This window comes from Myotis daubentonii, chromosome 8, assembly GCF_963259705.1.
Source record: "Myotis daubentonii chromosome 8, mMyoDau2.1, whole genome shotgun sequence".
Lineage (NCBI taxonomy): Eukaryota > Metazoa > Chordata > Mammalia > Chiroptera > Vespertilionidae > Myotis > Myotis daubentonii.
The window spans coordinates 53,997,116-54,011,730 of NC_081847.1; the positions used below are offsets into that span (position 1 = coordinate 53,997,116).

At 53.0% G+C, this 14,615-nt stretch overlaps 1 protein-coding gene across 5 annotated transcripts in view; it reads right to left on the reverse strand.

Annotated features, from left to right (window-relative positions):
• The window catches only part of MBP (myelin basic protein), a 75,520-nt gene that overhangs the window by 10,373 nt on the left and 50,532 nt on the right, over positions 1-14,615 (reverse strand). For 3 of the 5 annotated variants that reach the window (XM_059706399.1, XM_059706396.1, XM_059706395.1), the window contains exons 5-6: positions 11,740-11,817; positions 959-1,066 (exon numbers count right to left, since the gene is read on the reverse strand). In XM_059706399.1, coding sequence (XP_059562382.1) covers positions 959-1,066; positions 11,740-11,817 — 186 coding nt within the window. The remainder of the gene's footprint in view (positions 1-958; positions 1,067-11,739; positions 11,818-14,615) is intronic. The other 2 variants (XM_059706398.1, XM_059706397.1) reach the window with 1 other exon arrangement.

The following is a 14,615-nucleotide window of genomic DNA, read 5'->3' on the forward strand; positions in this document are numbered from 1 at the left end:
TTTGAAAATATGCAGTGCTACTCCAATCTTCCAGAAGTCTCTGAAGGTGCTGGAGAGAATTGAAAATGGACCAACAGGCTCTAAACCAGGAAATGGACTCGCCTTGGCATGCGTTCCCGTGCACACTCCACGCACACTGATGGAGACCGTGAACTTCACCACTACCCCTTTCTGGAGTAGGAAGTAAGGATCCCCTGATACTCAAGGGTTCTGAAGGAACACCACCTGGTCTGTGACTTTGAAAACTCATCAACATGGAAAGTATCATTTAAAAGTGTTAGCCGCACAGAACGTTTATAATTAGAAGACTGCAGCTTTGCTTTTGTTTCTAAGAGTTTGTTGGTTTTTTTTAGCAGTTTTAGGTTTCAAGAAAAAATGTACAGAAATTACAGAGTTCCCATGGACTCTCTGTGGTTTCCCTATTACCATCTTGCCTGAGTGGGTTCTTTAGTTCTCACTGTGAACCAATACTGTACTGATTATTAACTGAAGTTCATCGTTTACATGGGTTTCACTGTGTCGTACATGCTAAGGAATTTGACAAAGGTATGAAGTGTGTCCACCATCACATCACATCACACTGAGTAGTTTCACTGCCCTAAAAAATGCCCTGTGCTCCACTCGTTCATTCCTCCCTCCAACCCCTGGCAACCACTGATCTTTTTACTGTCTCCATAGTTTTGCAGAGCCTGTGCATTCAAATTAAGTCCTCGCGGTAATTTAGTTTCAAAAGGAGTGAGCTCTTTGGTAAAACAAAAGTTCAGTAAGCAGCAGATGCCACTGGGACCGGGGTGCCAGGTGCTAAGGCTGAGCTCCACCCCGAGGAGGAAGGAAGTTTCTTCTGGGGAAATGCTCATGCCCCTTGTGGATTAGAGCTGAGTCCTGTGGGACACACCCACACCCCTTGTGGTCAGTGCAGTGCTCCCCTCAGCGCTACTCACAGTGGAAGAGCACTCACAAGGTTTTTGAAGAAGTGGACTACGCGATTCTCATCTTGGGGCCGGCCGTGCTGTGACTTCTGGGGCAGGGAGCCGTAGTGGGTGGTTCTGGCTGCGTGGTGAGCATCCTGAAAGACAGAGCACAGGGACCTCAGGGAGGCCGCACCCTCTGTTCCATCCCTCTGACTCCTGCTGCATCAGGATCGCTGGAATCAGGACTTGGTGCTGGGAAGCTGCTGAAGCCGCCCAGACATGCCTGTGGTGGGAGGACATGAGCAGGGCCTCTGCTGTGAGACTCCCTGAGCTGGGAGCACCTCCCACCGCTCAGTCAGCTAAGCACCAGCCAGGGGCCATGACCGCCATTGGAGGGTGATGCCAGCTAAGGCGGGGCCAGGTAGCCAAAGCTCGGAAAGGAAAACATCATTTCCTCAGGCTCCTGGTTTGGACAAACACTCAGGAATTACACACAAAACCACGGTAACAGCAAAGACATGCCCGGTCAGTGGCTTTGGGGTCGCATCACGTGGACCAGCCTGTTTCTCAAAATCAGTGACTCAGGCCACAGCGGCACTGAGTCCGCCCAATCTGGGAAGACCACTGTGGGCCCGCACTCCGGCGTCCTTCAGCTGTGTGCGCCTCCCCAGCTGTGGGTCTCCCGCATCACACCTGGGGTCTGAGATCCTGCTGTCTCCCAGACTCCCCCCGACTCTGCTTCCTGCTTGCTCAGCTCTCAGCTCGCAGACGCCCAGGTTTTCTTCGCCACAGTCCTTACTCACCCCCTCGCCCACCAGCAGGACCTCTGCAAGGTGGCTCTGCCCTCCCCCTCCTCCTCTGATCAACCACAGGCAGCCTCTTTCCCTGGGTCTGCAGAGCCCTCAGAGCCGAGGCACTTGGCGTGTCCGGTTTCCTCTGCTTTCTGTCTTAGCTCTGAGGGGACTGGCCACCTCGCTGGCCTCTGAACAAGGGGTCCGTGCGCAGGCCCAGCCTCCTGCGCGATGCTGGCTCACTCGGCTCCCCGGTGACTGTCTGGTCCCTGCCGCAAGCTTCAACTGCAAAGTCGCTCCATGCCCGGTCCTCCTGGAGCCCAGGCTTCACGCTGATGGCCCTGCATCGCCCCTGTCGCTCTTCCCAGCCATTCTCCCCACGGTGGTCAGAAAAGGTTCAGAAACAGCCCCTTCCTCATGTCCAGTGGCCACCAGCGCTGGCCCACGGAGAGCCCTTCTGAACAGGAGCCTCTCTGCCCACAGCGCCCCCTCTTTGCTGGGCATCTACCCCTACCTGAACTGTGCCCCTCAGCCACAGAACTAGGCCAGGTGTCCATGGGCACAGCCTCTGCGCAGGGCTTCCTGCGGCCTGCAGTCCCCTCCGGGGCCTCTGGCGCAGCCCCTGTTCAAGGTGGCCTTTCTCCAGCTCAGCAGCCAGCGAGGTTCTGGGATCTGTCAGCTCACCCATCCCCACCCTCAGGCTGGAGCACGGGCCACCTGATGGGCTGGGCTCCTCTCCCCACCCCCACCGGGCTTCGAACTTCCTGCTCCCAGGACCCACAGGGTGTTGAGTGGGCACAAGAGTGTGGACAGAAGCAGATGCTAGAGCATTTGAACACAATGATGTCCACAGCAGGCGAAACAGCTGGTCCTTGTTATTCTTATTCTCCTGATGTTGCAAGAACCTAAGTAATCTGGTCCCCTCAAGTTATCTTGCCTTCACCCAGTGCCTTTCTGAACTCACTGACTAGTCCGAATAATTACGCCAATAAAAGAATGGGTGTAAACTTAGGAATTAAAAAACAAAAACAAAAACAAAAACAGATGAGCCAGGAAACTGTTTAAATTGCTTACTTTAAGACAAATATTTTCAAATGTCTAATTTGCCTGGTGAGGTTATTTATTAGATACCATCCTAATGGCTTGAAATAATTAAAAGAGCTCAAAATTTAGTACAACTTACTTGTCACTTGTTGTTTATGTACCATTTTCTGTACACTGTGTACCGCATTTTGACTCATAGAAGCATCATCTAGCTTTAATTTAGTTTAGCGATTAAATTAAATAATGTCTTAAACTTTGCATACAGGTTTTTTAAAGAAATGGGATGTTCAGTCGTATCATGCAAGTCTCATTTCATTAAAATGTATTTGTGCGGTGAGATAATGAATGAAGTGTTATGTAGATAATAATATTGTTCACATGTGAACTGTGCATGCCTGCTTTGAATGCTAAAAGAAAAACTCTGTTTTTTTGTGATTTTTATAATGAATATATTGGTCACCAATGGGAAAAGTAACGTAAATATTTTAAGGACACATGAAGTTGGTCAGTTGCATTATACCTCTCGGAGCTATGAAATTAGGGGTCAGACGTGTTCATGGGAACGGCCGGCGATGGGTCTCTATGGTGCTCAGCACAGAACTAGCAACGAGCATTAGAAGCCTGTTGAATGTGCACCATTCAGATCACTGTTAATCCAGAATCTAACATACAAGAGATCATAGGCAAACAGAACGGAGTTCATGGAATTACATGATTTTTTTGTTGTCCATGCAAGAGTTTCTGAACTAGACTCAGATGGACTTCTATAAATGTTAAGTTGCACAGATGCGATGTAGTCACATAATTGTAACTGAATATTATAGTTGTAAAGGCCTGTTATGTAAAGAACATTTCGTCAATCATATTTCCATATGCTAACAGTTAAAAAATACACTGCCATATATAATAACGTCAAAGAAGCAAAATGTTAGGTATAACTCTAACAAAACATGTAAAGAATCTTTATGCTAAAATACAGAAAATGCTAGTGGAAGCAATCAAAGATGACCTCAGTAAACGGAGAGACATACCAGTACTGTTGTTAAGGATTGACACAACGAAGATGCCAGTTCTCCCCAAGTTGATCTACAGATTTAATGCATTTCCAATAAAAATCCCAGCACGGTTTTGTTTAGACATCTACAAACTAATTCTGAAACCATAAGGAAATGCAGGAAAAAACACTACCAAAATAGCCATACAACTGTAAAAAAGAAGAATAAAGTTAGAGAAATTCCACCACTTAATCTTAAGATTTTCTGTGTCTATTGTCATCAAGCAGGTGGGGGATAGACATACAGATCCATGGAACACAGTAGGGTCCAGAAATAGAACCACACACATATGATCAGTCCATTTTTGACAAAGGCACAAAGTCAATTCAACATAGAAAGAATAGCCTTAGTCTTTTCAACAAATGGTATTGGAACACATGGACATCCATTTTTTAAAAATTGACCTCAACCCAAAGTCACACCTCATACAAAAATTAACTCAAAATAGATCATAGATCTCTATCTACAATGTAAAACTATAAAACTTTAGAAGAAAATAATAGGAGAAAATCTTCATGACCTGGCTGTAGGCATCAAAAACCTGACACCAAAAACACGACTCATAAAAGAAAAAAAGTGGCACATTGGACTTGATCAAAATTTAAACTGTTTTGCAAGACACTATTAAGAAGATGAATAGAAAAGCTACAGGACAAGATAAAATATTTATAAATAGCATATATGACAAATGACTTAAAACCAAAATATGGGAAGAACAATCAAAACTCTATGGTAAAAAAACCCAGTTAAAAAATGCACAAAACACTTGAATAAACACTTAATCAACGAAGATGAGGAGAAAGCAAATGAGCACATGGAAAGATGCTCTTCATTAGTCATTAGGAAGATGAAAGTCAAAATCATGAAGAGATGCTACTATATGCCTATTAGAAAGGCTAAGATACAAAATACTGACAAATAAAATCTAAAAGTTCGTAGAGGAAATGCCGCCACCTATGTTCTTGTTTACTTGTTTAGACCTGGTTCTTGCTCCGCATAGAGGACTGTGTGAGCACCTGGGGTCATGGTCACAGCATGCATACGTGTGGCCCTGCTGTGTCACTTTTCTTTCCTCACCCAAGGATATTTTCCCATTGATTTTAGAAAGAGAGTGGGGGAAGGGAAGAGAGAGAGAGAGAGAAACATTGATGTGAGAGAAACACATGGATTGGTTGCCTCCTGCATGTGCCCTGAACAGGGCCTGGGCTGGGGAGGAGCCTGCAACTGAGGTACGTACCCTTGACTGGACTCGAACCCGGGACCCTTTGGTCTGCAGGCCGACGCTTTACCCACTGAGCCAAACAGGCCAGGGCGACTCTTCGACTCTTCTTACTCAATAGTAAATTCCCATCAATATGGCTTTTCAAAAGGAGACATATGTACTACTATCTGTAATACTTTAAACAATAAAATAAAATTAAAAAAAAATATGGCTTTTCATGATGATTAATGAAACAAGGACTCGTTGATGGTAGATAAATTAACATGATGCTGGAAAGTTTTAAACACCCTGGGAGGCAGGCCAGGGGGTAAAGGACATCCGTTTTATTTATTTTTAAGGCAAATTGCTTTTTCCACTAGCCTGTTTCATTGCACTGTTTTTGAAAAAATCCTTCCTTTTCCCTGCACTTGTGATAACGTCCTTCACCAGCAGGAGGAGCCCGCCCACTGGGTCTGGGTGGCTTGCTCCTCTCTCCACATATCAGGAAGGGATTTTAACTGTTTTCCAAGGTGCTGCCAAGCGGAGTTCTTCACTTGGAAGTAATGACAGGAGATTCGTTTCGCCTGGCACATCTGAGATCATTGATCATCAGATTGGCAGAGATTCGCTCCGTTGACTAGAGGGCTGCTTTATGGAAACAGGGCGAGGTATTTGCACAACCACCAGCGTTGGTTTTGGCCAGAGACAAATCGATGGAGTCATTTCCTCTGAGAAGAAAATGCCGGATCTTAAAAAAAAGAAATATCAATATTTGCTGTGCCTTTGGGTGTGTGTTGAGGGGAATAGTTCTAGCTCTTTCTGTTTCTTGTCTGAGAGTGGAATTTAAGCTGAATCCCCATCAGAATGTCAAGGAATGAGTTGCATGGCGTCACAGGGGTCTGGGCACCCCCCTTCTGTGCTCAGGGCTCAGGGTCTGGGCTCGGGTCCCCTCACTGCTTCGGCGTCCACGTGCTGTCCTCTCTCCTGGGTGGGTGTATTGGCAGGGTGCAGACGTGGAGCTGAGCTGCTGGCTGTGGGTCAGCCAGCAGGTGCTCAGTGTGTCCCATCAGCATCTAGCCCTGTGACAGGACCTGAGCCTGGGGGCCACCTGCAGCTCACCCTACACTGTGATACGGTCACCAGGGCCATTTCAGAATCACACACTAGGAGGGTCTCTCTGTTAATCTGTATCAAAGGGTCCCCATAGTAACATCCAGTGGCTGAAAAAGGTGACAGTTTTCTTCCTGGCACTTTCTTCATCAGATTCTAGCAACGCGCATTTCTCCCCATGTCCCCAAAGGACGCAGTGTTAGAAAGGAGTAAGCCCGGCCGGTGGGCTCAGTGGTTGGGCGTGGACCCATGAACCAAGAGGTCACTGGTTTGATTCCTGGTCAGAGCACATGCCCAGTTTGTGGGCTCGATCCCCAGTAGGAAGCATGGAAGAGGCAGCCGATGGATGATGTTTCTCATTGAAGTTTCTATCTCTCTCTCTCTCTCTCTCTCTCTCTCTCTCTCTCTCTAAAACCCAATAAAAACACTTTTTTTAAAAAAAGGAGTAAGAGGTGTTTCTACTCGCTTTCAAGCATGGGTGCGTGTGTTCCTATGCCCCCTCCTGCCCCTATGTCAGGGGGTGGGGTTGAGTGATGTGCTCACCAGGTGTCCTCACACTCCACCCAGGCCTGGGTCCGTCCCGTTGTTCTGCCTGGCGGGTCTGGTGGGTTCCAAGTGCGGTGACAGGCTGGGGCTCCTGACCTAACACTCAGGTGGGTGGACACACGGCAGAAGGCAAAGCTAATGGAGAAGAATGGACTTTTTAAAAAATTGGGTTCATTTTGTTTCTCTTTTTTCAAAGTTTGGGACTCTAGGTTAAGTTTGAAGGTCAGATGAGCTGGAAAGTGCTCTACGGTAGAGAAAGTGAGTATCTGTTGATAGAGTCGGTTAGACTCCTCGGTTAGAGCCTGGAGAACTGGGAAGTTGTGATGGTGCTTGTCCCTGGAAAACGAGTTCCCACTTGTTTCGTAAATACTGATAGTTCTGTAAAACAAAGGCCGTCGAGGTCATGAGGCCAGCTTTTCCCATTTGGTTCTAATTTTAGAAGATGCATTTCTATGTCATTAAAACCAGGGGCCGGTCAGCTCCCACTTTGAATGGAAAATACTCCTCGATACAAAAATATGACATCATCGACATCATTCTATTTTGTTCACGTGATTAAAACCACCAGCCTCCAGCCAGCAAACACAGGTCTGACACTTGCTCCTAGTCCACATGTGGGACGTGGCGGGTTCGCGGACATCCACACAGTGGCACCAAGGACATTGATCCTTCCCTGAGGTGGTGCCACCAGTGGCCTGGGGAGTGAGGGAGGACAGGAATTTGCAATATGTTTCCCCCCAATTTTGCATCACTGTCAAGGCACGCAGACCCCAGCAGGGAAGCGGTGGTTGTTTAACCTGTTGGGAACCACAGACGGTAACGGTGTCGGCATTTTTCTGGACCACGGTGAGCGGCCGGCCCACCCAGAGGCAGACTCAGAATCAACGATATGATTTTTTCTTATGAAAGTGCTAATAAATCCCATATGTTTTCCACATTCTATTCTTCATGTTGAAGGACCATGACATGCAGCGCTCGGTGAGACGGGTGGACTTTTGTGCCCTGTTCTCCTGCCGCACCCTTTTTTGGCCTCTGAAGTCCTTCAGTGGCTCGGAGTCTGGCTGAAGCGACGCTTCCCCTGAAGGAGCAGTGAGCTGATCAGCTTCCTCCTTCCTCCAGAGCGATGCCCACCTGGCTGCCCACCGTTTCCCAGGACAAGGCAGGTGGGAGGTGAACAGCTGCCCCTGTGCCTCTTTGAAGCCCCTGGCAGGTAAGGGTCGTGACATCTTCACGTCCCCACGCCCCTCGCCCAGGTGCAGGCCAGACGCCCGTGAAATACTCTCGCACAGGGCTGGGGGTTCGAAGGCCGCCAGTTTGGGAAAGAAGTGACACAGTCTGCAAGCTGAGCGAGGACATCTCCCTTCCGAGTCGGTCGGACGGGCGCGGCACTGACCTCGAGGTTTCACCCCAGGACGCCCTGACATTCCGAGAAGGGGCTGGACGCCCAGGCTCGCCTGCTCCTATTGTTTATCTGCATTTTTCCGAGGAAGCCCTTGCACCGTTTCTGGTCAAACAGCGGCTGAGCTGCCTCAGGAGAGCTTGGATTTTTTTTTTTTTTTTTTTTTTTGGCACGGTGGGCGTCTTGGGTTTTGCAATCTGGAGAATGCTTTCCCGTCAGAGTGATACGCGCAGTTTGCCTGGCTCGTGCCCTTTGCAAGATTAGAAGTGTGCTTGCTGCTGGACGACTGACTCGAGTGAGTTTAATTAAAGCCGTGGGCCTTTCATGACTTCGGAGGAAGCTGTGCTGTATTAAAGCCTCACTGGCGCTTCTCTGTTGCTGGGGCAATTCACAGGCGAGCCTCTGATTTAGATGGAAATGTTAGGTACCTGCTGGCTGTTCAGATAACACGTTTCTTCTCGGATGTTGGAAATGAGGAGGTGGGCGGGGTGCCGCTTGCTGGTGGTGGCAGAGGGACCGTCCCTTTGCCCGGGAGTAGAAGGACCGGTTTTCCAGGTGGAGAGTGTGGAGTGCTAGCACGTCGTGAGGCCTGGGCAGCGGGCAGCGACCTGCTGGGTGAGACCCATGAGGGCGGGGAGGGGGGTATCTGCCATCCTCTCTGACACTTCAACTGAATGGAGGACGTGAGGCTCCCACCTGCTGGTGAGGACGGCCTCACCCCACACCAGACCTCTTGGCACAGTGACGGAGAGGGAGGGCCTCACCTGGGCACAGAGAGCCCGGGAGGGAGGGAGTCAGGTGTCGCAGCCCGGCTTCCGCACATGAGGGAGGCCCTTGTGGTGCCTGCACGTGTCTGACCTGGGATTTGACCCTAAGGGAGAGGCGCTTCCGGAGCTGGTGTCCAAGTCTCACCTCCTGGCAGGTGGAGGGGACGGAGACGAAGGGGATGGAGGCGAAGGCATGGACGGGGAGAGGCCAGAGCTGCTCACAGTTGGTGAGAAAGTCATAGAAATTGTGCCTTTTTCCTTAGGTGGCTCTGCCGTCTCCACCATCTGGGATTCGCAGCCTGTTGCATGGCTGGCCAGGAGGCTCTTACAGTCACATTGCCCGAGGGGGTCTCCATCTAGGGCTACGTGACTCCCAGGAGGTGTCGGAGGGGTGCTCGGGCCACCTGTGATGGTCCCACTGCAGGCGGAGGCGCAGGGCTGTGCGGATGAGGGCACTGGGGCGAAAGGGTCCACTGTTCGCCATGGAGGGGCCGTCCCGTCGTAGGTTTTCCTCCTCCTTTCTCCCGTGGGTGTCTTGCTTTCCCAGCGTGCTTTTGACTCCTCAAATGTCATTTTCTTCCTTCACTTGAGTGCCTCCTCCCACCCCCACAGTCACATCACAGCCCTGGGAGCCCAGCTCAGAGCCTGGGCGCGATGCAGGCCTCCTGCACCCAAGCTGCTTCGTTCTGTGGCGTCTCCTCTCCGACTTTGCCACCTCCGAGAGCCGATTTCAAGAGCCTTTGTCCTATGACCTTGGGACAAGGTATTTTAGAACCACTTGCTGCAACTGGCCCTTGCACTCCTTTCCCGGTGGCTGGTGCCATTAAATCTGCTCCCCAGTAAACATGACCGCTTTCTGGGAACAGGGAAGAGCCCCACAGCGCGGGGTCGGGGGTGGGGGGGGATGGCGCGGGAACAGCCAAGACCAAGACCGGCAGGAGCGCTTCTTCGGAGGGGAGGTCCTGGGTGCCTGGGAGAAGGGCAGCCGAGAGCTGCTCCTGCACCAGGTGCCTGGGGCTCTGGGCCAGGCCACCTGCCTCTCCATCCCACGTGGGGCTGAGACGCCGCTGCAAGTGGGTCCCCGAGAGCATGATGTTATAACAAGGTCCCTGAAGGTCTTCACCACCAGCAACAATCTGGGAGCCATCGCCTGCCTCTCATCTTTGCCTTTGATTTCAAGTCACTTCTGTCTCCGCCTCCCTTGCTCTTAATAGACACACAAATGCTACACACACCCCACCACCCACTTCTCCCTCCTGCGTCTGTCCTGGGCAGGGAGTGTGCGGGCCCAGGCCTGTGTGACAGACGGGCTCTCCCTCGGTGGAGCTGAGGACATAGCTGGCTCATTCTGCACAGGCGTGTGCAGAGCCGGTCGGGATGAAGACGGGAGGACGGGGCACTGCTCTTCCTCGACCAGATAATTGTTCAAAAGAGAAAAGTGAAACATTCGGATGAAAGGTCCTTACTATCACCGCCATACCCTGGCCGCTCACCCTCCCCATTCTGGAGTTTCTGGGGACGTCTTCGTCTCTCCGTGGGGGCTCAGCCCTCTGAAGACAGAATGGGGCAGGGGCGTCCTGGTGGTTTGGGTGAAGGGAGCAGGTTGGCCCCTGGCCTGGGCTCTGTGACACCTCTGCTCTCCCCTCACGCAGGTCACCACAGGATGAAAGTGTGGTGGACAGGGGCTCATGAGCTTCCTGGGGACAAGGGTGTTTGCTCTCACAAAGGAGCCACCGAGAGCTCTTCGAAAAGGAAGCACAGTCCCAGTTGGAACACGGCTCAGGAGGCACGCGGACTAGGAGCGGCATCCCGTCCAACCCTCGAAGCTCTCAGGGAGGGAGAGTCATGTCCACCGTGCCTTAATGGTCAGGTCCTTGTCAGGGAGCCAGCAGCCACAGGCACTGCTCTGGGGCCAGGTGACAGGGCCCCACGCTGCTGGCAGGGGCACTGGGCCATGTGCTCACCTGCTGCCAGCCCTGGGCTCCTCGCTGCCCCAGAGACCCCGCCAGGGCCATCCACCCTTGGGCACCGGGCCCCTGCCTGTCTCTCCCAGACCCTCCTCCCCCCACAAGGGCACAGCCTTTAACACGTTGGAGCAGGAGGGTCCACAGCCACTGTCTCCCCGGCTTGGGCTGGTCAATCACGTCAGGGCCATGCCCCCTATTCCTGTACTGAGCACGTGTTTCCACCTTCTCTATTTCCCAGGTGCCCACACGCAGGGCCTGCTGCCTCCTGAATGTGTCATTGCAACAGGACCTGGTGTGCTGGCCGCCCACCTGCTGAGAGGCAGCCTGACTCGGGGTTGACGTGGGGCCTCCGCTGGGTCCCCGTCCCCTTCCCTCCCTGCCGTCCACACGTCACTAGAGCTCTGAGCAGTGGCCGTCTCCACTCAGGAGCTGGAGGACCGATGACCACCATGTCCCCCAGCCCAGGGAGCTCAGCTGAGCTCAGGGGAGCACAGCACCCGTGACCATGTCCCCAGGGCACCGATCCTACAGGAGCTTAAGTTCACTGGTATTTGTGGGCTCAGTATCTGCCGGGCCTGGTTTATCACCGAGCTGCGAACACAGGCAGGTCAGCGCCACGGTCACAGGTCACCTCGCCAGTCCAGCGCTGCGTCTGCCCTGGGCCCCGTGGAAGTGCCCTCAGTCAGCTCATTCCAGGGCTTGTCCGCTGCCCTGCCCTGCCCCGCGGGGACCAGGGCGGCTTCTCCCCTGCCCCAGGACTCCTCTCTGTCTTCCCACACTGTCCTTTGCTGGCTTTCCCCAGGGCCTTTGCAGACCCTGTGTGAGGCCTGCGGAGCCCCCTGGACAGGGGGCCCTGGACAGCGCCCACGGCACTTGCACTGACAGACCACGATGGGGATGTGGCCTGCGGCGTGGCGTGCGGAGGAGCTGGCGGCCGGCGCGTCTTACCTTGTACATGTTGCACAGCCCGGGCTGGCTGCGGGCATGAGGGGGCAGAGGGCTCCGGCCCTGCTTGAGCCAGGGTACCTGCCAGGGGACACAGAGTGGCCGGTTGAGTCCACGGGCAGCGCTGGTGGCGCCCCCAGTCCTCCGCAGCGTCCCTCCTGACCGGGCGAGGCCAGACCCCAGGTGTGAGGAGGGGTAGGCAGGTGGGCGTTAGAGGACCAGAGGCGTGGAGAGGTGAGGGATGAAGATGAAGGGACCCAGGGAAGGAGAAGACAGAGCTCCAGCTCCGTGAACACGGGGCCGATGGATGACGGAAGGAAAGGGACAAGAGAACAGACTCAGGGAAGAAGTCTTTCCTTTAGTGTCTATTCTGAGGCCCTGTATCTCCTTGGGTGACCAAGTCTTCTCAAATTGTAGCTGGCATCGGACATGCAAGGGTTCTAGGAAACAGTAAAGAAAGCAGCTCCCCATCCGATGCAAAGCCCTGCAAGGGCCTTTTGAAGCCTCAAATGCAGTAAATGCCACACCCGTTTATTCGCAGAGTGTAACTCACTTTCATAGCAGGTGTGTCAGCCTTTGCACTGGACCCACCGGTGGAACCCACGCCTGCTGTGTGTGTGCGGGGGGGGGGGGGGGTGGAACGGTGGCCGTCACTGTTGGGCCCTCAGTATAAGGACATCATTTTAGGAGCGACAGGTGCGCAGACTCGCTGCAGGCAACCACGCGCGTGACGGGCTCTCACATTCTTCCTTGTGGTGGTGACGTTTAGGAGACTAATATGAATAGGACTTAATAGTCCTTGACATGAGCAATGAGTTCACCTTAACTCAACTGTCCTAAGTCCTCCTGCAGCGCGTTTGCCGCTCTTTCATCGGCTAGGAGACAGTCCCGGCAGCTTTGAGTGACGTGGCTGAGAGGACATTACAGAAGCAAAGCAAACAGCCTGGAGAAGTCCCTCTTTTTAACTGTCCACAGCCAATGGGAGAGAGAGAGGGGGGAGGAGAGGCAGAGAGAGAGAGAGAGAGAGAGAGAGAGAGAGAGAGAGAGAGGAGAGAGAGAGAGAGAGAGAGAGAGAGAGAGAGAGAGCCTGGCAGACAACATCAATGCCAACAGTTTCAAGGGAAGTCCTGAATTGGCTACGAGAAAATGGGTTTTTAGTAACCAGGTTCACTTCTGGTTTTCATGGAGATAAACAGTAGCCACGGCACAGGAACGCGTTACTGCCTCCCAGAAATGTTGCTGCACCGTGAGCACCCTCGGGAGTCCAGAGGCGAGTCTGTGGTGGGCGTGAGCTTGGCCACGCAGCTACCTCCTCCCCACCCCGCACTCGTGTCTCTGTGCAAGAGGCCGTTTCTCTGGCAGCAGGAAACACTTGGAGCTTTAGTTCCCGGCGCTGGGAGCTTGCATGAGTGAGACGATTGTCTGTTTTAGGGCATGTGCCACTGGACAAGCCTGTGGTGGTCTCTGCCGTGACGAGGCCTGGCTGTCCCCACGGGGAGCGGTGAGCCTCCACAGGCAGGGACAGGCAGGTCCGCATCAGGACCTGGTCCCACGTGGTCACTGGGCAGGGAAGGTTTTAACGGATTGCTCCCTGACCTGAGACAATGCCCTTCCTCACGGGGAGCAGCAGCTCTGAGACGCCTGGCTCGGCATCCTCGCTGTCACATGTGGATGTCTGGGCGCTGGCCTCGCAGGAGGGAAGGAGGGCCCGGCCGGGACGGGCTGCGGCCCTGAGGTCGCCGGCCCTGGGGACTGGCTGGCACACAGACACGCCGCCTCAGCCCGGCCCATCCCGGAGGGGCCAGGGGAGGACAGCTGTCCGTCTGTCTGTGCAGTGAGAGGTGTCGGCCTGCTTGGAAATGCAGAACGTCCTCCTGGGAGGAGTGGGAACAGGAGCCAGGCCCCAACAAGATGGAGACGAGGGCGGGACAGCCTCGTGCAGAGATCTGCTTGTCCGGCCTGCGTTCATGGAGATCAGAAGGGCTCATTGTTTTTGCCTTTTCTTTTTTTTTTTTTTTTTTTTTTTTTTACTATTTTCTGAGAATTGGGATGCTTTCAGAGCATTTAGTGAGACACCGTGGGAACCTCTAAGATAACCTCACTAGAGACGTTGATGAGAGACTCCCACAGTTCCTGAACGCTCCCTCAGCTCCTCCGTGATTTCCCCGTGGCTGGTTTTCCCTGATGTGGCAGACCCTGCCGAGGTCGGGCTTGACTCTCCATCAGCCCGTCAGAGCTGCCCTTTACCCAGAGGAGAGTGGAAGGGGCTGTGCAGGACGTGTGTACCGAGGACGGAAGACCAGTAGAAGTTTGTCACATCTTCGCGTTCACGTCTAGTTTGCCAGGGGCCCCAAGCTCACCCTTAACCTCTGAGACTCTCAGCCGTCCTTCGGAAGAGCCAGCCCCTGTCCCCAGGTTCCCGAGTGTTCCCTGCCACCGAGTGCACCCCAGCCCCCCTCCCCCACGCTCACGCAGCAAATGCTGTTGTGTACGGTGTGGCACACACACAGGACCCGCGTCGATGTGGCGCCACTTCCCTATGTGTGCAGGGCGGCACTCTGAGGGCGACACGGAAACCTCACGCAGAACCCAGCAGCCCTGACAGCAGGACCAGACGCCGACTGGCCGTGGAGACAAAGGAGTCAGACGTCTTTGATGAAGGCGGACCAGTGAGGAGCTGTGACCTCAGGTGCAGAGGCGGGTGCTGGGCCCCGGACTCACCTGTCGGCAGCTGGATCAGGAGCCACGGAAACCATGTGCTTAGTAAGGGAGGGACACACCAAAGAGGACAACTTAAAAAATTCACATGCAGTTAGTACACCATCCTCTGTGGAAATGTTTAATAAATGCACAAAAACAAAGAAGATAACAAGCAAAAT